The sequence below is a fragment of the Pholcus phalangioides genome, unplaced genomic scaffold, assembly GCF_987345545.1.
Source record: "Pholcus phalangioides strain wild (caught in Gottingen) unplaced genomic scaffold, Ppha-v1.0 ptg000022l_1, whole genome shotgun sequence".
NCBI lineage: Eukaryota > Metazoa > Arthropoda > Arachnida > Araneae > Pholcidae > Pholcus > Pholcus phalangioides.
In genome coordinates, this window is record NW_028301615.1 from 2734393 (window position 1) to 2757444 (window position 23052).

Here is a 23052-nt window from a genome sequence, read left to right on the forward strand (position 1 = left end):
TCGAATCATATCTCTACGGACGGTTGATGGGATAAAGGCCGCATTAGCACTTACAGGACACCCTGTATATTTATATATACATATATTTAACCTAGTTTGTTCATTTCTATCGTATTTTTTAAAGCTGTCCCCGTTTCCCTTTGGGCCTGCATAATATTCTGAAAAGGTCTATTTCTTTGAGCTATTTGGAGTAGCGCAGAAAATTTGTTGTTTTGTGCCATAATTGGCGAATTCGCCGCCGGAATTTAGAAAGTGTTTGGCGCGAATTGGCAATGTCCTGTATTTTTCCCGAATTCCCAGTTTTGCGTGGTTTTTCTCGAGGAAATATGGCCAGCCGATATATATTATACTTGTAGAGATTTCTCCCAAGTAAATACACATAATTGAGCCATGTGTTTTTGGCAACACCAGCGATTCATTTTCATTTATACACTGCTGGACGGTCTGGATTGTACTTTTAATTTCAGGCTTTTTTATTTATTATTTTTTTTAAAACGCCGTTTGTAATATTACTTACAAAAAAGAAGCCAAACCACAACAATAGTTTTTCTGAATCTCCTCCTTGTTTTTTCCTTATCCTGGAGTTTAAATGAAGGTAATATGTCGTCGGCGTGGAAAATGTGCAGGTCTTTTTTCTTCTCATGTAAATGCTATGTTGACGTTTCATGATGTCTTTTTTTTCTGTTCATTTCATGATGATTGCAAAGAGTGGCTCTTCGTCATTTATTTTATTTTAAGTTTCATGATGTGCTCCATGTGGAAAATCCTTGGCTTTAAAAATATCCTTGGCGTATCCATGTCGATTGCCCGGCGAGAAAAACAATTCATTGCACGAGGAGAGGGGGATCTTGTGGATGTTTCAAAGGGGGAGAGAGAGACACCTACTGGAAATTATGGTGATCATGCAACTCCCCCCTCAACGGTCGGGCTGATAGCGCCCGGGGCAATTTTTTGTTTTTGTTTTTTCATGCTGAAATTCACTATGGAAGGGGGCCCCCCTCCCCCCAAAAGTCTTTCTTCTGAGACCCATGATGGGGTCTGGAGGGAGGTTGGGGAGAATACAAGAAAAGCCCCTAAATCCCATTATGCAATATTTATATTGTTCCAGTTTTTTTTCAACCCTTCAATGCAGTATGTCTTAGCTTTTTTTTTTTGCCTGTGGCCCCTGTGTCATATCCAGCAGTGATGACCCCTCCCCCTTTTGTATGGCCCCCACATTCTGTACCTGGGATCCTTGGCAGACCCCCTAGAAGCATGGTGATCATGGTCCCCCACAAGGACTGGGACAATTATCTTATTTTTTGCATGCTATAAATTCACTGTATAAGGATCTATGATAAGTCTGGCTTGAAGGGGCCTCGCTCCAGGATGCGGGTAAACAAATGACGGTGATGGTAATAAGTTGAGGGGCATTGTCGAGAGATAAGTATGAGAAGGGAGCTTGAACTCTCTCCACCATGTAATAATTGTATTTATTGCAATTTTTTTTTTCAACTTTTGAATGCAGTGTTCCTTGAAGATTTTTTTACCTGCGGCTCTCTTTGGCCCATGTCCTCATGGTCCAACCTGTCGTATCCAGCAGCGATACCTCTTTTCCATGCAGGGTCGACAAAAAAAAAACATGGTTAGAGGGTGCCAAACAGCGCCATAACTAGGCTGGATAAACCAAGGCACTGTCCTTGGGGCCCCGAGTCGAATAGGAAGCCCCAAAAAAAAATTTACTTATTTTTGCATAATAACCATTTCTAGAAGGAGCCCCAAGGAATCATTTGCCCTCGGCCCTGAAAAGAGACACTACAACCGTGGTGCCAAAAATAGGTCTGGCAAGAGTAAAGATTTTTCTTTGCCAGAGCTGTCTAAAGATTGTCATGATTTTTCTGATGCCCTACCTGGCAAATTTACTTGCTACGTTCTTAAAATTTTTAATCAAATCTCAGTTTTGTGAAACCTCCTTTTTTCTCTTGAGGCTCTCTGGCTGTGCCAGGATGGGCTCATACATTAAGGTGGCATATCCCTATTCTAGGATCTTTGGCAGGCCCTAGGCCAGATTTTTCACTGGCCTTTGTGGTTTGCGATTATTGGCAACGGCTTACACTATGTCATGATTTTGCAAAGGGGAAAAATCCCTATATTACTTTTCTTAAAAAATGCCTGTATTGTTTTTCAAAAATCACTTTCATATTTATTTTTATACGGAAATTTTGATCTAAGCAAAAAATGTCCCTAATTTTCATTCTCGAAAGTTAGCAACTATGAAATGGGTTTTTTCAATTAAATTCCACTAATCTGGCAATTTTTATAATCTTGCACACCCTGGTCTACTAGGTCTGGTCTAATTAGCGAGAGTCTACTGTATTTACAGAATGATTCACCTAAAATGAAATAAAAAATATAAGTATCTAATCTTCTAAGTTAGTATCAGCAGTGGAATTGTTTTTTTGAATTAAAAAATGCCAAAAAATGTCATTGTTAATTTATAATGATGACAATCTTCAGAGAACTTTGTCGCAGATGTTTTTCACTTCTTTCTCTATTGTCATCAGTTTAGTGTAACCATTGGGCGAAGACTGTTAGTAAAACACTCTGTGAAAGTGTTCACCCATAACCCCCCCCCCCCCAGTATTTTTCAACTCGGTCACCAAAACCAGGGTGCTCGAGCCACTGAAGTCCCCTTTAGTCTTATATAAGGTATGCCTTTAAATGTTGTATACATTGCATCTGAAAACCCGAGGTCCCATCCCTAGTGTTTTGTATAAGTGCCTGCGATCCAGCTCCCTTTGTTTCAGATATGGGAGGTTCCGGCATATCAAGATCGTACTTGGGAGTTTTGTTCTGCCTTGTAGTGAAGCTGAATGCTTTTGTTTGCTGAAACGTATGTGAGAAAATTTTTTCATGATACAAAGAAATGGCACGAGGCAGAATTAAAATCACTAAAATATTAATACCATTACCTTTATTTATAAGCTTTAGAGACTCTTGGGCATGCAACCTGTGCAACCGCATAGAGAGGGGAATGTCACTCTAAGAAAGATGCCAAATCTAAGTTAAAAGGGCAAGTGAAGCACTTTGTTGACCAAAAGAATGTGGTCAAGACGCCAAAAAACAGGTCCAGCATGGGAGAATTGTTTTCTCTGGGACACTAAAAATAAGTGCCGGCATACATAGATTATTTCTACAGCCGCCTCTGGCCTCAGCCACGACCAACTCAATTCAAGGTTAATAAAGCTAGAGATCATGTGATGCTATTCCGTTTGATTGCAGGCAGGGCAACTCAATGTGTTTGGTCACTTGACACATTCCGGCTGATGTGCTGGGGATGAATGTAGGAAAGATATTCATATTTGTAGGCAATATATTTCCTAGGCCGTACAGATAAAGTAGCATAATCTCCTGTTTTGTTGGTCCTGTGTTGAGTCTGTCATGCTTCAGCCAAGAGATAAGATGCTTATAGAGTATAAAGAATCTAAGTTTACTTAAAAAAATGCACAAATTTGACTTTTTATTTGTCAGTTCAACATGAAAAAAAAATCACTGTGAGCTAAATTAAACAAAGAGCTGTGGATTAATCCGCTAAAACAGTGCATAATACACTGGGAGATTTACAGAATATGTATTTTTTTAGATTTTTTTGTGTTGTATAGACATACATATATGTATAGAAAAATTTACTTTTCGCCCATTACCAAAAATGATTAATTAGCCATTCAGCAGCCTATTAAGCTCATCTGTTCACAATGGGGAACTGTTTAAAGATCAAATTGGTGTACAGTCAAACCTCTGATAGTGGATACCAGATAGGAAGATGACCTCCCCAGCATTTCCCGACCTTACTGGGTAAATCCCTGAAGGGACAGAGCCCAGGCCTTGTCTGGTTGATATTGGAGAATGATCCAGTCAGGTATAGATAATTTTTTTGAGTCCTATCTCATTACCATAAATATTAAAATGAGAAAAATATGATAAGCGGCTACCATTTTAGTGGATAAAACGGCGTATTCTAAGCAGCTCATAAACATGCTTATTTTTAGTCTCAAATCTAATGAATCTAAATTGTCTCGTGCTGAACTGTCACAAGCACAATGTAAATAACGGTCTTGTGACAGTTCAGCACGAGACAATTTAGTGGCACAATTCAGTGCAGTGATAGTGTTTCGTAAATGACAATTCCCTCCCCACATTTTATAGACTTAGGGCTAGCATATTTTTGAAATGCGTTAAAATTATTTTGAAAATAAGGTGTGATTACGTCATAAAATGAACCATAGAGAAAATAAGCTGCTATTGCTTATAGAAATTCATTTGATGTTCAATTCTCATAATCTTGTTACTATCTTAAAACTTCTTTTTTTCATTCTCCACAGCTCTTACAACACTTAGAATGGCCTTGATCGGAGATGCACTGCTATAATTTTATTTCTGTTTGTCCCTCTTTCTGCAGAGCCGTTATGCATTTTGAAATACTGGGATGATGGACTTTAATTGTGATACTGCATGAATTATGCCAACCCTCAATATTATCATTAGTTTTTGCTAAGCCATCAACAGTAGTGTTGAACTGATTCCATAATACTATAGGAAATTTTGGGTCTCCTACGATTTCTTTGAGTTGACTTATCAATCCAGGTGCCTTCAAAATAATTTACACGATATGTAACTCTACTTCATTGCCTCTGCAATACTTAATAACCAGCAAATCCTCAAACTTTTCAACTACATCTCAGACCGGTACGAATATCAATCCAGCTAAATAGTAAATCACTAAATTGTCTTGCGCTGAATTTGTTATAGAATAATGGAAATCCTTTTTATACAATATTGTGAAATTCTTTTGGAATTGTGATTTCAGTTTCTGTCAGTTTCAGATTTTTGTTGCAAGAACTAACTATGCAAGACACAATTTGGGTCCATAGCCTACTCAGTGCCATCTTAATGCATGGGGCCGACCTGAGGAGGGCCTCCTCAATTGCAGAGGGGGCCTCATGGAAATGAGATCTGGTTGAAATTTTTTACAATAATCATATAAATTCGTAGTCTGGCATTTTTAACGATGTAAAAGGCCTCAGGAAAATCACTTTGCCTGAGAAGGGCCCATGATGCTCTTAAAACGGTCTTGTTCATGCCGTTATTTTTGTGACTCAAGATCAGATGTGATTCGGCAGAACTAGGGGTCGCTGTTGGGAGGTGAAATGTTACAAATTAGTTTCGGTAGTGGGTGACCATATGTCCCGCATTTTGTCCTGCATTTTCTGGACTGTTTTCCTGGTATTTTTTCCAATCCCAACTTTTTTGAGAAATGTTCCCGTTTTACCCAGTTTTTAGTCAAAGTTTTCTTGAATTTGTTGTTACAATATGATCGTATAGAAGTTCCGAAAATTTCATGAATTATAACATTTTGCTTGGGGGGGGGGGGAGTCACCCCGATATAATATAGTTATTTTTCTTTATATACATATGACATGTATGTGTGTTTATTGCAGCTTTCCCAATGTCAAAGAGAATCCAGCGGAAAAGAGAAAAAAACCAGTATGTACATCCAAATCCCAGAAGGGCGTACACCATCATGTTACCGGAAGAGGCAGCTTCAAAAACATGCCCTAATTTTACGGAATTGGAGATAACAGGTGAATATGTGATATCTGACAATCATACATGAAAAGATTAAAATTTGAAGTTAAAATTTAGACAGCTTTATTTTTATTTTGTATTTTATAGTATTTCATGTAGTCCACCTTTGCTTCCTTCATTTATTTCATTTTCTTTCCAGGTGACGTTAGGAATCTTAGTCCTAGTTTATGGAAAATGATTCATCTCACTTCACTTTATTTGAATGACAATAGTTTAATCAAGTTACCTGGAGAAATTTGTATGCTTCAGCAACTTGCTCATCTTAATGTTGCCAATAACCAATTAAGAAGTTTGCCTCCTGAACTGGGTGACATCATTTCATTACGAGAACTGATTTTAAGCCACAATTATCTAACAACATTACCATGTGAACTCGGGAAATTGTTCAAACTTAGCAAAATTGGTAAGACTTTTTTTTTCTGTTTTTATGAATTATTGATGTACAAAAAATCTGCAAATTATTTCCAAATACTAATTTCCAGTAAATAATAGGGAGTGTACAGGATGAACATGACCTTATCTGCCAAACAAAAGGGGTGCAATAGAAGAGTCCGCGTGCAGCATAATACACCATAGCAACCCTATTCTATCTCTAACTATTTTTTAGTTATGGTGGGTAATGGATTAACAGACATCAAGTCTGAAAAAACCCAAATTAGTTTTCTAAGAGATGTACATGCACAAGCATATAAGGTGATATCATTTTTATCGAAATATTTGGATTTAATTTCGAGCTACAAGCGCTGAACGATTGGCATTGTGCAAAATCAAATTTTTGTTAAAATCTGTAACTGCTAATTTCGCAAACGCCCTTCTGATTATAATAGGTCAAATTTATTAAAAACTTGTCTATTGCAACAGCTGGGGTGGGAAATCTGATACAAGCTGCTACATTTTGCTGCAATTTCTTATCCTTGAGAGCCCTGCAGCTATTTTTTTTACGAAAAAAAGTTGACTCCTTTGATTTATGCTTTCCTTACCTTAATTATTTTTTAAATTGCATTGATTTTCCCCTGACTGACTGTATTTAGTAAAACATTCGTGTATCCTTTGAGGGATACATAAAATTTTCCTGCTACAAAAATCAAATTTCCATTTTCCACCCCTGCAACAGCTTTCAACAGAGCCTACAGTAAACCACATCATGTTCTAGTTCAGGGGTAATTTAGCCTTTTGTTTGCAATACATCACTGAAATAGTGTTTGTCAAAATAGACATCTAGTAGATTTTGGCTGAACCCCACCATCATCACAGTGGCTGAGGTTGGTTTTCTGTGGTTCCCAACTTACAGGCACGAATACGATCCAATCTCCTCGTTAAAAAGTCTTGCCACAGAGAGCAACATGCTTAAAAAACAGTACAATTATACAATAATTACATTTCACTCATAATTAGAAGAATTGATAGTAGATGGCAGCACTACATAAGCATTACACCAAAGCAAACTCTGCGTTAGGTTCACTACACATATACACACATTCCTAATGAACCAATTCATTAGAAATTATTCAGAGGAATATGGATGAGGTGCATGTGTGGTTTAGTGATAGTAGATTTTGACAACAATTTGATTTTGCACTTCTCCAATCTCTCAGCACTTTGTAGCTCACCATTAAATCCAGATTGAAGTAGTGTCATAGTATAGGATTTTTTTTCCTGCAAAATCAAATTGTCATCAAAATCTGTGGCTGCCGATTCCAAATGTTTGTCAAATGTTTACTTCGAGTGTTGATTTCAGTGTATTGCAAACGTGGGGCTAAATTACTCCTGAACTAGAACATCAATATGGTTTATTTTAGGCTCTGTTAAAAGCTGTTGCAATAGATAACTTTGTTAAATTTGACCAATTGTATGCGAAATTGGTGGTTACAGATTTTGGCAAAAATTTGATTTGCATTTAATCTTTCAGAGATTTGTAGCTTGCTATTAAATCCAGATGTTCTGATAAAAATGGTGTCACCTTATTGATTTTTTTCTGCTCTTTTCAAATGTGTGCTTATTTTGCATGTAGGTCTGTCAGAAACAAATTTGGTTGTTTTTTCCAGACTTCATGTATTTCCTTTCCATAATCCATTATCCACCATAACTCGAAAATAGTTATAGATAGGATGGGATTGCTACGGTGTTTTATACTGTATATGGGCTCACCTATCACCCCTTTTGTTTGGCATATTAGGTCAGGTTCACCCTGTACATTCTAGTTAATTCAGTGTTGAGAAGTGTATATATCATATATCAAACCTACAACATGCAAAATCCATGCACAGTACACACTTATGAAATGACCTGCCACATTGTTGCATTGTAATTTGAAAGACAGATGGCAGCACTTCTGAAAACAAGCATCCTCAGAAACAAATTCCAACATGCACCAATTCTGTAAAAATTTCTCAGAGGAATGTTTATGAAGTGTATGTGCAGTTTAGTTGTGTATTTCTCACAGCCCATAAGTGGTCGCTGGAAATCATCGTGAGGATCTGAGTTTGAACCTTGCTGGTGGCACAAGGGTGGTTTGCTGCATCGGGGGGGGGGGAGGCAGACAATCCACTGAAATCCTGTGCAAGTTGGTCAAAAGCGATAGTAATTAGTAATTGCCATTCAAGATTTAAGGCCCCCCCCTCATTCTTCAATAAGGGCTGTGTACTCATAACCCTGTAACCAACAAACAGTGGTGTTCTGTTGATGACTTTCTGTGAGCATGAAGATACCTTTTCAGGTTTACATCCCAGCATTCAATCCACTTATTTGCCCACTACCACCAAACTGTATGTGTACCTTGTAAATATTCCTATGGGGGATTTCTAATGAATTAATGCCTGCCAGAGTGAATGTTCTGAGTGTTTATGTGGTCCAACCTATTTATGTCCGAGTTACGTATGCGTGTTTCTCATGCTCACATTTGAACTTGTTGTGGCAACCGCCATTGTGCTGCCCACCACACCACATGTTTTTTACCACTACTACTAAACTACACATGCACCTTCCTTCGGAGAATCTCTAACAAATTGATACTTCCCCCACCCCATTAGAGAAGAGCCTGTATTCGCTTATGATGTGGAGGCGCTGTGATCTGTACCTAACATGACATTTGTTTTTTAGTATAGCTTTGCATGTGTTCAGGAACGGCCTTCCTGAAAGTCTTCAGAAATTGGAAGCAACAATGTGGCAGGTTGTGTCTTTCTTTTTTTTATCATTACTGCCAACCATACATGCACCATGTAAAAATTCCATCTAGAAAATTTCTAACTAATTGGTGCATTCAGGAACGTGTTGTGTGTATACATGCATATCCTAACATTTATGATGTCAGATATATGTTTGTTTTTTGTAATACTGGTGCTACCATCTGTTTTCCACATTTTCAAGAGGAAATTACAAGTGTTTGAATTTTGTGTTGTGTAAGTATTGTATATTGTGTTGAAGTTTTGCTTCTCTCTGTGGAGAGATGCTAGCGCTTAATCAATGTCCCGATTAAATACCTTGTACAAATTGCATTCAAAGATTAAAATCATCCTGATATTTGTGTCATTGATCATTTGTGTGTTACACTTGCCGTGACAGTGCTGTTCTTTTGATGATGAGTACAGGCTCGTGATTAGAAAAACCTGGATGAGGGGATCCATATGACTGCATAGTGGCTAGATTGAAATGACTAGCGATGACTTGGTACAAGACTGTTTTTTTGTATAAGGTTGTGACGATCAAGCTGCAACATTCTTGCCACTCAATTGCTGGGAAAAGTTTATTACATAAATATTCATAATGGTTTTACAAAACATTTAAAGGTAAGGAAAGTCTTGAGCACCATTGTATTATCACTTTTTAAGAATTTTTGGTTACTGAATACTAAGCTTTTAATATCGATCCATTGCACTTACAGTAGCCTGCATCATATTGACAAGTTTCAAACTTCTACAATGATGATGCCTTTTCAAAAAATAGAAGTTGGTAAAAAATCTACTTTCAAAGGGGAAAAAGGGAGGATGTTTATCACATTTAATCATAGTTTTGGACACTGGGGAACTGGTCCAAATAAGTATGAACCAGGACACTTATTATTTGGACCAGGAAACTTGTTCAAAATGTTGCGCAGTTTCATATATGGGATGCTTATCAACCTCTATAAATGAGAACAATGATAATTTGGTGGCATTGGCAAAAAATATATACAGTGAAATTTCCATAGGTGGTCACCTCTATTCCCCGGCCAACTTCCCTTTGCAGCCAGTTTTTCTTGGAACAGACAATAGGCTCCATAGACATGATACAAAAATCACCCCTATTCCGTGGCCACCTCTGTATGCGGTCAGCCTGTCCACATCCACTTCCTTATAGATAAGAGTTTAAAAAAACAAGTTTTTGTGTATTTTTTTCCTTCCCAATTCATTCAGAGCTGGTAGTTCTCTTTGTATAACCTTATAATCTTTATACATCAGCATAAATACCTTTTCAAATCAATCAGATTTTCAGTTTGACACACTATCTAGTTGGAAACGTTTGTAAATAGGATGGCATGGCCTAGTGCTATACAGTTGCTGCTAGCTGGCAAGACAGTTTAAAAATTTGCTCCTTGGGTAACAGGGCAAAACAGACAAATAACCTATGAGCTTTACTGAATAGGTAAAGGATGTGGAAGTTTCAGCTTTGTGGATAATTTCTGGCATTCTAGTTATTGGCGCACTTTTTAGCACGCAGAGATTCAGTAGAGGAACAGTGATGGAGTAAAAGAAATGTTAAAAAAGAACATGTACAGTACTTGCTGTAAAGAAAGACCAGATACTGGGTAATACAGATTAAGAAATTGATCGGATGATCTGGTATTCCAAGTTCTGCACAAAATACAGTGAAACCTCGATATACATAATGATACCGTCAAACCGAAAGATACCAAGGCCACATCGCCATATGGCAATATCGGCTCACATAATGATACCAGACCAAGAAAAAATATTTTGTAGAGGAATTATCGTTATATATACATATTGAGAGCGACATTATTGTAACGCATTATTAAATTTATGCTGCTGTTGGAAACCCTAAAATGATTAAAATAATTGTGAAATACCACTTTAAATAAAAAAATTAAATAGATCATTCTGTATATTGAATGGAATCTTTTACCATGATCTGAAGTACTAGTAATGATTTGACAAATTAGAGACCAATATCAATACTTCCAGTTTTCTCAAGAATAATTGAAAAATGTATAAAAAACCATCTTGATTGCCTAAATAGACAAAAGAAATCTCTCAGCTAACCAATTAATTTCAAAAAATAAAAATACAGAAATGACGCTACTTGATTTATTCAAATAATGTATATTCAACAATAATAAATATTCCATAACTGTGTCCCTAGATTTGAAAAGAGCATTTGATTTTGTGGATTTGAACATTTTAACAAAAACCATTTACAGTAGGAGTCTGAGAAAACATACTTGAATGGTTTAAATTTTTAACCATTCAAGTATGTTTGCAATAGTATGATACATACTGTGATCAATAGTATGTATCAATAGTATGATCATGCTATTGCAACAGGGAACGAGGAGTTATAATTTAAAAAGAAGTTAGTACTTTTCAAGAAGTAAAAAATAGTGTACCTCAATTTTCTGTTCTAGGTCCTATATTATTTTCAATATATATAAATGATTTATGGAACTTGCTGTTAAATGGAAAAATGATAACTTTTGCAGATGATACAGCGTTATATAAAAGATACTGATACAGCAAATTTAATTGAAAAATAGATGATGGAACAAATATTAATAGCTGGTTAGTTAAACATAAATTAAAACCTAACACTCAAACAATTTATCTATGTGAAGACAAGACACATAGATTATAACACAAACATACATCTAAGACTGCATAATCATTGTCAGTGCCTAAAGAACAGTCAGTGCCATAGCCAAGAAATATATATTGTTCATGGTGGTATACAATTATTTCTGTACTACAATGCAGAATGATCTTAAATGAAACTCGCGCACTGTGATATTTTAAAAAGATTAGAAATATGCAGTGATTATTTACAAAATGAAAAAATCAGTCAAATTTTTTAAAAGATTTGTTTTACGCATGGATATATTCAATTATTAATGGTATGTGCCAGATTAGCGAGAATCTACTGTACTGGTATACAAGTACTACTACTTAACCGTATATTTACCTCAGACACATTCCTCTGCAGAATTTCTAATGATTCTACACATGCCAAAATGTGTGTGTGGTGAGTGTATGTGTGGCCCTTATGTATTTATGTTGTCAGAGTTGTACTTGTTTCATATTTTTGCTGGTGCTGCCATCTGCCTTCCATTTTTATATAGGCCTACAGTAAAAGTCTAATATAACAAGTATGGCTTACAATGAGAATCTCACTATTATAAGTGATTGTAAAAGAGCAAATTTTGGATACAAAACACTATTTTGACAAGGTTTTTTTGTATTTTGATGGTGAAAATTGAAATTTCATCAAAAGATCAAAGAACTCGTATTAAACCTGTGTAGCTTATATAAATGTTTAAAATTATTACTGTGTGCTTTCCCCCTTTTTTTGTATTGGTTTTTTTAAATGCTGGTTTTCCCCCCCATAGAACTGGAGGGAAATCCTTTATCTAATCACATAATGGAATTGTGCAAACGTCCTTGTGGTGTTGAAGATATTCTGAATTATCTTTTAAATAACCTACCTGGTAAGTTTAGTTTGCATTTTACTTTCTGTTATCATATTTTAAATGTTGGTTCCTAGTCATAGTGTTATTATCACTGGATGGTGTTGGTAGTCATTTTGGATTTCTGAAATAATAAATTTACTATGAAATTTATACTTACACTGATGGCAAATTAAATCCATCACCAAAGAAAGAATTGATTTAGATGAATGTAACTCAGGTCATCACCTTAGCTAATGCACCACTCCTAATGCATCTATCTACATGATTCAATGACTTGATATTAACATTGTATAAATTACAATGCTTAATACTGTGTGCACACAGAGTAATTTGAAATGTTCATTTTCCATACATTAACAACCACTGTGGTTGCTAAGACATTGAATACAAGCAAGTTGAAGTGCCAGCATTTTGCCGTAGAGCTGTCGCATGTCATTTTGAGACGTGGAGTTTCATGCCTGTTGTACTTGGTCAGTGAAATAAATAATAGCCATTGCTGGTTGTGGGTGGTGCTAGAGCTGATGTTCAATAATGCCCCACACTTTTTTTGATTGGAGAGAAATCTGGTGATCTTGCTGACTATAACACGTTGATACTCTGTAGAGCACATTAGGTTACAGCTACTGGGTGAGAAAGAGCATTATTCTGCTGAAATATACCTCTTTCGATGATGCTCATGAATGTAATCATACCCCCCGTTCACTCACTATCCCAATATAAACATGAGCTATCAAGATTCTTGGGATAACGATGTGAGTGGTCCTGCTGTCATCAGAAATGTTCCCCTAGCAGAGCTGTTACTAGAAATGAAAATTTACTCTGTCGCCCTTGGTCAGTGTTCATTTTGGCACCCCTCTTCCTGTAATTTTAAATGGGAAAAACAGTAAACTTAATGCCCTTCCTGATCTAGTGCCTGGAGCACTAACCCTCCCCCCCCCCCCCATCACCCTTCCCTAGTTGCTGCCCTGTTCTCCACATCACTCCCGAAGTAGGACCGGTATGTCTATAATGCATTCAGCTTTGTTGGAAGCGTTCAACTGGCTTTCTCCTAATCAATGTATAGTGGAGCTTTGTTTAATGAGTGATTCATATAATGAGCAAAACTTTTGAACAAATTTTGTTTCAGTTAATGCGGGATGATTCAAATTATGACAATTTTGTGCTTTGTTTGTTTAGTTTCGAGTTATCACAACTGGCCGATAGTTTTTCGTTTTTTTCCACACACGTACTGTGAAATTATGGGTAATATTCTCCCATACAGTCTTCGGTAAGCATGCCTCACACAAAATACGAACATAGGTGTGAGCATGACTGTTTACCATGCAAAACTACATGTAGCATTGTAACCACACCTATGTGCTCTTAAAGTTCTTTTCTAATTCTGTTTGGAAAAAACTTTGGGCTGATTACATTATTGAACGTGACTTTGAGGGGACTAGCTCATGAATAGGAGCCACCATATGTTGAAGAGATTGTGTCTTTGATCATGAGACTTTGGCGGTGAATGAGGATGACATTCAAGAATTATTTGAAGAATATGGCCAGCAGATGACTATAGAAAAACTGATAGATCTCCATTGCATGCAACAGCAAGAGCTTATCTCATCTGAGGAAGTGAGAAAAAGTCTCCCACTTTAAATGAGATTGGAGAGATACATAGACTGTGGGACTCTGTGTCAAGTTTTGTTTAAAAAAAAGAACCACACACACACAACATACACACAAATAAACCTGTAACAGTGTTTGAGCAATGAATCTGTGGGTGAGTCCAACAACAATGCGATTTTCCATTTCTTCAAAATCCTAAAAATCAGGCAAAAGCAAATGTCATTGAAAGGATCTTTTTCAGAGTCACACAAAAAGAATTTAATTTTGCTGACAGCAGTAAGTTTGTAAATTGCCCTAAATGGTAGTTCTCCTCTCTTGTTGTTTAGAGTAAGTTAATTTGTAAACATTTATGGTATTGTATGTTTATTTATGGTGTTATTGTATCAAGGCTGTTGGGGGAGGACTTGAGGGTCTGGTCCCTTTGAAATGTGAGAAAATGGCTGAAGTGGAAAGATGGCCAAAACTATTGTTCTATCACTTTGCCCCCCCCCCCCCCACCAAAATGAAAGTGGTTCCCCCTCCAAATGAAATTTCTGGCTACAGGCCTTTATTTATAAGATTATTGTATTCTGTGTCATATTTATTATATTATTGTCATATTTTTATTATATTGTTATTACGTAGTAGTATTGATTGGATGCTGTTTTTATTAGTCATTCTTATGTGAATGAATGATATTGTGGAACGAATTATCCGAGTTTCCATTATTTCCTATGGGGGAAGTTTGATTCGATATACAAGCGATTCGGATAGCTAGCACGTTTACAGAAGAACTCGTTAACAAAAGTTCCACTGTACGTCCAACACTGCAACCAAGGCAGAATCAGTTTTCATCCAATCTGCCTACCAATGGGCTCTACCTTGACACCTTGCAGTCATGTACTGCAGTGATTTGAAGTCAGTGGCAAACATGCCTCAGGATGTTGTCTGGCAAGGATTTAGTATCCAGGTAACTGATTTGATAGTTTGTTGTGGCACATCAGTGTTATCAGAAGCTCGAACGTCTGCCACAGATGCAGCTTGATAGGTGGGGGACATCCTGGAAATACTGTGATCTTCCCCAGCATTAGTAGCCCTGATGTGCACCCGGCCCTTGTCCCTTTGTAGCAGTACCTTCCTGGAACCACTGCTGCCAAAAATCATAGACTGTAGAGTTCTCAACCTACCCTTTCAGCAATTTCACTGTAAGAAAAATTTGCTTTCTTTAAATCCTATTTTATGGTCTCATTGGGTGATGGTAGGTAGCCAGTCGGGTGTTGATACCGACTTCTCTTCCTTGAGAGCATTTTTTACTTTCACCTGATGTAAAAAACTCAACCCGAAAGAAAACAATGCTCATGAAGCTCCCTGTGTTGAAGCAAACATGATTTGCATGTTCAACGTGTTGCTACTAACTAGTGCCACACTTGTTCTGCAACTTACATAGACGGCTGCTTTCAAATGTATGAACATGTTTCTCATAATTTTGGTTTATCCAGCACAATTCCTTCTTTATGTTGGAATTTCATTTACTAATCGATGCATAATCTTATTTGTATCAAATTTCCAAAATAGTTGATTGCCCCAAAGCAATGTTTTGCATTTTCTGCAATGAGCCCCTGCTGACTGGAAATGTTCTGCAGTAAAAATTCCCATATATAATAGTGGTTCTTCTCTACACTTTTTTTTAAATATCTCCAGATTGTTCTGCAGTAGCACTGATTGTTCTGCGATGTACTTCGCAGATTTCTGCATATTCTACTTTGGGAGTTAATTGTGTTATTTATAAGTTTTCATATTGAAAATCAGCACTCGTTAAGGCTTCTCACTTTCCTAAATTATTATTAACCACATAAAGCTACTTTGTAATAAAATTCATTATTTTATCATTTATTTATATAATATTTTTGTAGTTATTCTGAAATTCATCTGTAAATTATATTTCATAATGTTACTTAAATTCATTTATGTTCTTTTTAAATTGATTATTTTATTGTAAGCAACTAACATCTATCAATGTTTCGTTACTTTTACCCAGCTCTTTTACAGAGTTGTGCATGGAAAACTATCCTGCTTCATTGGTGCAACCTCTTCTCATTCATTGCTCCACCAACATTATCTGACAGCACTTGATGAAATACTAATGATCTGTGCAACTGTCTGAGCAGGTGTTGAGCTGTGTCTACTAAACAATGGCAGCATTTCTTGAACATGAAATAAATATATGTAACTCAGACATCACAAAAATGTTAGAGCCACATGTAACATTTTTGTGATCATCTTACTGGTTCCATCCTTGACATCTTCCTGGCATTCACCATTTTGTTGGAAATTCCCCGATGATTGTTTATGACTGCCGCTGTGGTGGTCAAGTGGTCATAGTGACGGACTCGCATGGCGGCGATCCGGGTTCGAACCCCACCGTCACCACAGTGGTGGTCAGCTGAAGTTGGTTTTCTGTGGTTCCCAACTTCGAGGTGCAAATGCGAGCCGATCTCCCCGTTAAAAAGTCTCGCCACAGAGAGCAACAGGCCTACAAGCAGTACAAATATTCAGTCACTTCACTTCACTCACATTACCTCTGAAACATAGATGGCAGCACTGAAAAATCATATACAACACTAGATATGCACTCAGACTGTTAGGTACACTTACACTTCCAGCGCAACTCGCTAGGTAGTAAATTGCCCATGGCAATAGACCTGAGTTGTGTTCGGTTTGAAGAAGAAAAAAAAAAGAAGGTTGTTTACGACTGAAGTTGGTTTTCTGTGGTTCCCAACTTCAAGGCACAAATGCGAGCTGATCTCCCCGTTAAAAAGTTTCATCACCACAGAGAGCAACAGTCCTACAAACAGTACAAATATTCAGTCATTACACTTCACTCCTGAGATAGAGATGGCAACACTAAAAAATCATACACAACATTGGATACGCACTAAAACTGTTAGGTACACATACTTACACTTCCGGCACAACTCACTTGGTAGTAAATTGCCCATGGTGATAGACGTGAGTTGTGCTCGAAAAAAAAAAAAGATTGTTTACGAGGTTCATATATAGTTAGTTCATTGGTAGTAGTGTCTACCAAACATGTCACCATCCTAATATTCAAGTCCACAACCAACTCAGCAAACTTTTGTGGCAGTGTTGCAGGCCAGTTTTTCATGCACAATCCTGTATATTGAAACAGTTTTTCTTACAATTATTAGTGTTCAAAACTGCTTTATGGGTTTTGTGATTGGTTTTAGAGAAAAAAAAATCAATAAAAAAAATTTAACATCTGGATATTACACATTGAAGAAAATTTTCACCAGTTTTTTTCTTTTGTGTGTTAAAAACTTTAATGTATTATTCTAAAGATTCTGAAACGTAGTTTTCTTTTTACAGCACAAAAAATTATTGAAATTTTTAAATGCATCACTTTTTTTTTTTTTTTGTGAATACTAACATCTTTCCATGATGAGGATGAAAGAATTTTCAAAATATGTCTGCTCAAACGTGAATATTTAATTTATTTACCGTTTGAATTTCTTTTTGCATTTTAACATCTTTTCTATTCTTTCATTTTATTATTTGGTATTCTTTTCATCAAGTGCTATAACAGAATGGAATATTATTAATTATTTTCCAATGGTAAATTATGTGTATGTAATACAGGCAGAAAAATATTCAAGTGATAATTTCCTTGTACACTGCTCAAAACAATTAGGGGAGCAAGCAAAAACGTGAAGAAAACCGTGCGAGACAGCCACGTATTGGCATACAATGGGTAGTACACGCGTATCAATGCGCAATACAGAAAAAAGACGTAAAAAAATTTGGAATTAAGCTTTAATTCTTTGAAAATATGGAAAAAACATGAAAAAATGATTTAGGGCAACAATTTGGTTACATGTAAACGATAAAAAAAAGTACTGTTTAGACATGATGCATGAGTTTTAATAGGGCGTGTGGTCTCCTCGAACAGCTAAGACTGCTGCACACCTGTTTGCCATGGATGCGATGAGGTTATCGATCAGACTTTGGGGAATACTGTTCCACTCCTCAAGAAGTGCAATCTGCAAGTCTCGGACAGTAACAGGCGGCCTTGATCGCGCAGCAATGCGTCGTCCAGGATTCAGGTCAGGAGAGCACGCTGGCCATTCCATACGCTGTATTGTTTCAGCTTCAAGCATGTTCTCCACCAGACGAGCTCTATGCGGTCGGGCATTATCATCCTGGAAAACAAAGGAATCTCCAATGGCTCCAGCGTAAGGGATGACACGAGGTCGCAGTATCTCGTCTGCATACCTTCGGGCCGTCAAAATGCCATTCCGAATGATATGCAGGTCCGTACGTCCGCCTATGCTGATTCCACCCCGTACCATCCAACCAGCTCGTCTGTATTGTGACCTTTCACGAACGAATGCGGGGTTATTTCGAGTGCCCCTGTCCCTCCATACCAGAACACGTCGGGTGTCACACTCCAGACTGAATCGGGACTCGTCTGTAAACAGCACTTGGCTCCAATCATGTTGCTCCCAATCTCGATGTTCAGCAGCCCATCTTCTTCGGGCCGCACGGTGGCGTGGGGTCAACGGAATGCAGACCATTGGCCTACGTGCATAGAGCCCTCCCTCATGAAGCCGATTACGTACTGTTTGGCTGGACACCCTTCGTCCTGTTGCCAAGAGCAACCGTCTTTGCAGCTGCGTAGCATTCTCTGTTCTGTTTCGACGGGCTGTTAACCGTATATACCGGTCATCAGTTGCTGTAGTGGCGCGTGGCCGACCTTGCCCTGGTCGACGTCTAACATTTCCTGTTTCTTGGAATCGATTCCACAGCCTTGCAACAACACTTCTGGCGACTCCAACAGCGTCCGCGACACTACGTTGTTTTTGCCCGGATTCCAGTCTGCCTATAACACACCATACCATGGATTCCGGTAAATCACGTTGTTGAGACATCCTCAAGTCCCCTTGTCTCAAAAAAAAAAATACTGCGCAATCGAATTTCACAGTTACGGCAGTAAAACGCATGTTTCTGCAACATCCCGATTTCTGCCCTTATCTCCTTTTTCTGGTTTTTGACGTCATGAACTTTGATTTGCATATAAAGTTTTCTTCTTCCGTTTCCTGCTAGGCTTTAAATTATGGATGATTCATTTTATGTTACTTATCGGTATACATCTTTGCGTAATTTTGTTAAAACCATGTGCTCCCCTAATTGTTTTGAGCAGTGTATTTGCATGACTAAAAAAATTAATGATAAAAAAAGCAGTGACTTCTCAGTGTTGGACCGAAATATAATGTGACCCCTCTTCCCCCTTCATTCAAATGGTTCGTGTGTCAAACAGCAAAAAAGTTGGTTAGTTACACCAGCGTTGTTCTTAATTTAAACGCTCTGGTCGTAACGGATCGTTGCTTTGGTCAGCCGCCGAGCGGTCACCAACCCTTTTTTTTCTATCGCGCTCTATTTAGCAGTGTAACAACAAGAAAACGAGAAAAGATGAACACGCATTCAACAGTGTTGCAGTGTCAAGCAGTATGTATGATGCCCGTTTCAATTTAAACGATTCCGCATTACTTGAGGGACAGTCGGGTCATCTCTCATTATTTTCCGCGGACGATGTAACCGTTCACGCAGCGTTCGCTATAGTTTGGCTGAAACGCGCTGAGCTGCATGCTGATGAACTTTTGGAAGTCCCAGTGATTCGCGCAAACTGAATATAATGATGTAATTTCGAAATCTGTTAACAGCCCAAAAGGCAGCTTGTTTATCTGCTGCGGTTATAAGCAAAAAATTTCCCTCGCCGGTGTCCCCTGTCCCTTTACGTGTGTTGTTACAACTTTTCAATAGTGGGAAGTTGTTATCGTTGTACTACCCACTACTTTCAGCCAAATCTGTACCTATCTCATCCGATTTCGACTGCCGGATTTTAATTCTATCAAATACAGTGAGACTTCGATAAAACGATACTCTGAGGATTAAGAAAAAATATCGTTGTAGAAAGGGTTATCGCGTTATACTGAGAGGTAACATTATCAGTCGTCACATATTTATGCTGTTGTCGGCATCTCTTCTGAATTGGCGTTGTTAATACTACCATAAAATTCATTCATTAGTATTTATTCGCAACGAAAAAATTGTGATTTGTTGATGAATAAAATTCAGTTAGTTGTTTCATCCTGTAAAAGTTTCCCCGCACAATGCTTTTGTATAGTACACAAAAAATAACTTATCGGCAGCTTTAAAGGGTAGATAATGCAAAATACCAATGTTATTTCCCACCGCAGACCACTGCAGAAAACAGAAAAGCAAGAGGTTTCATTTTAGAATTCCCGCTTACACTAACACCCAATAAGAAGGGTGAGAGTCTTTCGTGGGCTTTTTCTATGAATGCCACTCCCGTAGTCAGTGGGGGGAGGGGGCAGTAGCCCAGGTCGATAAGATACTTACCTAAAGTACCAAAGGATGTTTAGAGGTACCGCGTGTTCGACACCCTATTCGTCCTTGTCAGAAACTTTCCTGACACAGGAGTACAACAGAAACGACGACGTGACCACAGAAAAAGATTGCTACCGCTGGGAGTCCCACATCGAGGGATTAAGCACCAACCTTTTGATGAGTATTTAAAAAAAGACTGCCGTTCGGAATCGGCAATAAATTTTAGGTCCCGGTCTAATTAGCCCTCGTGTACAGAAAATAACCGTGGTGCGATAAAAAGGATCAAATGAAGTAGTCAGTGACGTCTTAATGAATAAGGTTTAAATCAAACAAGGGCCTTTAAAAAGCGTTCCATCAGTACACACATGCATACAATATATATATTTTTTGAATTTGGGCTTTCATTAAAATAATAAAATTGAAAGCCCCGAAAAATGCTTGAGCCTGTCCCTTTAACTCGTTTAGACGGCCGTTCCAGAGAAAGCAAACGGTGACTTTTTGGTTGTGATCACGTGTCGCTCGGTAGACAAGGTAAAATACGCAGTCTCATGTAGACTGGTGTTCATCTAGGAGTCTGGTATATGTAATACTCTTATATTGTGTGAAATGTCTGTCAAAATCTGTTGAGAAAGTTCTCTAAAATTTTTGCTCGTCTTACGAAACATTCGTAAACCGAGTTAGTCATAATCCGAAGTTTTTCTGTATACAGTGGATCCCGCTCATAACGTGTGTCAGAAAAAAAAGTAATAAAAGTTTGAAGCAGGAAAACGCTTTAAACGGGAAATCTCGATTGGGTATTAGTAAGGTGACCTCGAAAATTCGACGACTCGAAAGACTCGTACTAAAAGAGAAAACGTTCTCAAACGTTTCTTAATGGATATGTTAAGAATGGGATACGCTGTATCTTTTATATCGCATCAAAATAAAACACTGCTGTGAGTTTATGGATATTTTTCCCTTACTTTGTTGAATAATTGCAAAATCATATTGGCACGAACTTCGAGACTCTTCATATTTATTCAAATTTTTGAAAACGTTTGCGATTTCGTTTCTTCCATTGCCTCAAAGCTACTGCTTTCCAAATTCATTTTTCTCAGCATCTGTAGGCGGCATCTAACATGCGTTCCAAGTCTCTTCCATTTTCCTACTACTAAACGTTTGTGTTAATATAAAAAAGCAGCGCGAGTCATGAACACAGTTGAGTTATAGGAAGTTGCAACAGAAAACTGTACTGTCATCACAAATATACAAAAACATAGGTTTCACTTACACGCACGTTTATTTCGTCATCTTCAATTTATGTCTCTGCTCATTCATATAACGATGTGGAGAAGTATATAGATTCTTTATACGTAAAAACGGTATATAAATATTAAGTATATGTACATCGATTGCATCACGTGTTTCACACGGGACTGATGTGATATGAATATCATATTAAATATTCTGAAAGGGGCTTTTTATTCCTTTGCTCACGAAATCAGGTTTAAAAAATAGTTTTCTGAAATAAAAACCCGATGTTTTTTTATTGTAGTATTTGTGATTGAAAATGTTGTGAGAAAAAATCCCGTTTTTTTTCGATCCGACTAGAATCTATCAAATCGAAATTAAATTGCTCATCTGGTTGATTAAGTTCTATTATGTACTATATCCGCAGGCTTTGTCTTTGCTCGATGTTTGGATAAATCGTTAATGAAACGATATGTTCTCGCTCCCGAAAAATTTTAGTCACGCACACGGTATTTACATAAAACAAAATATTTAATTTTTTGCAACATAATCTGAAATTTCTGTATTAACTTAAACTCTAAGCCTTAGATAAATTTCGTAAGCAGAGTTGTTCAAAAAAAAAAAATGTTTGACTGTTCGTTATTGTGCTAGTTATCTAATTTTTTGCTAGGCCCTGAATATTCGGGGGTGGGCAGGTGCAATCTATAATAAAGATTTTCCAACAATGTCGTTCTCTGTCTCTTCGAAGATACTGGGTATTGTTTTGCACTTGCGCTGTTGTTATTGTTAGTTTTGTGAGAAACCTAGTGATTTTATCATAAATCGTGCGAGGGAGATAAAGCCTAGCATTCGTGAACCAGAACAAGTTCAGTATGTTTGCGGGTTAAATGGCTCTCATTCTTCCGAATGCTCTTGTTCGGTGTTTGTGTGTACCAGTCCATTGATCCATGTAAAAGACGAACGTCAGATAGAAATAAATCTCCCGAGATAGTCGTCGCTCGCTTCTTGCGACTTTTGTAATTTCTTACGAATCACCGTTGAATGAACCCCGTTAGTATGTGCGAAAGCGTAGCTAATGGTTTCGCTCGAACGCTCCTCGATGGTCACTGATTGTTTCTCTTAGCTATGCAGATTTAACCGTTATCAATAAGATTATAGCTTATTTTCATCCGACTTTTCTCGGTTCATAGAATTGACTCGAATAAGAATGATTTTTGTACATTGTTTTATAATGATCTTCTAATATAATCACTTTGATATGGTGATTTGGCGAATGTTTCTGTTATTTCAATCATCGGGGAGTTTCTTTACTGGGATACTATATAGCAAGGGGCATAGGCGGAGAAAATCTGGGGGTGCATGATGATGTCAATTGATATGTGCGCAAATACATTAGATCAGTCGGCTATACCTTTGACGCGGGGGGGAAGGGGGAGGAGAGAAAAATCACAAATAGGAAACATCCCGAACAAGTGTGTTTTGATCTTGTCTCAGAACAGGATCGAGCG

The 23052-nt window shown here is 37.5% G+C and overlaps 1 protein-coding gene across 1 annotated transcript in view; it reads left to right on the forward strand.

Moving 5' to 3' along the window:
* The first annotated feature begins 400 nt into the window (after positions 1-400).
* Positions 401-23052, forward strand: part of twin (CCR4-NOT transcription complex subunit 6-like twin) — a 117761-nt gene continuing 95109 nt past the window's right edge. Inside the window, exons 1-4 of the mRNA XM_089250102.1 lie at positions 401-595; positions 5478-5621; positions 5765-6028; positions 12221-12319. Of these exons, the coding sequence (XP_089106228.1) occupies positions 5486-5621; positions 5765-6028; positions 12221-12319 (499 nt within the window). The 5' untranslated portion in view covers positions 401-595; positions 5478-5485. The remainder of the gene's footprint in view (positions 596-5477; positions 5622-5764; positions 6029-12220; positions 12320-23052) is intronic.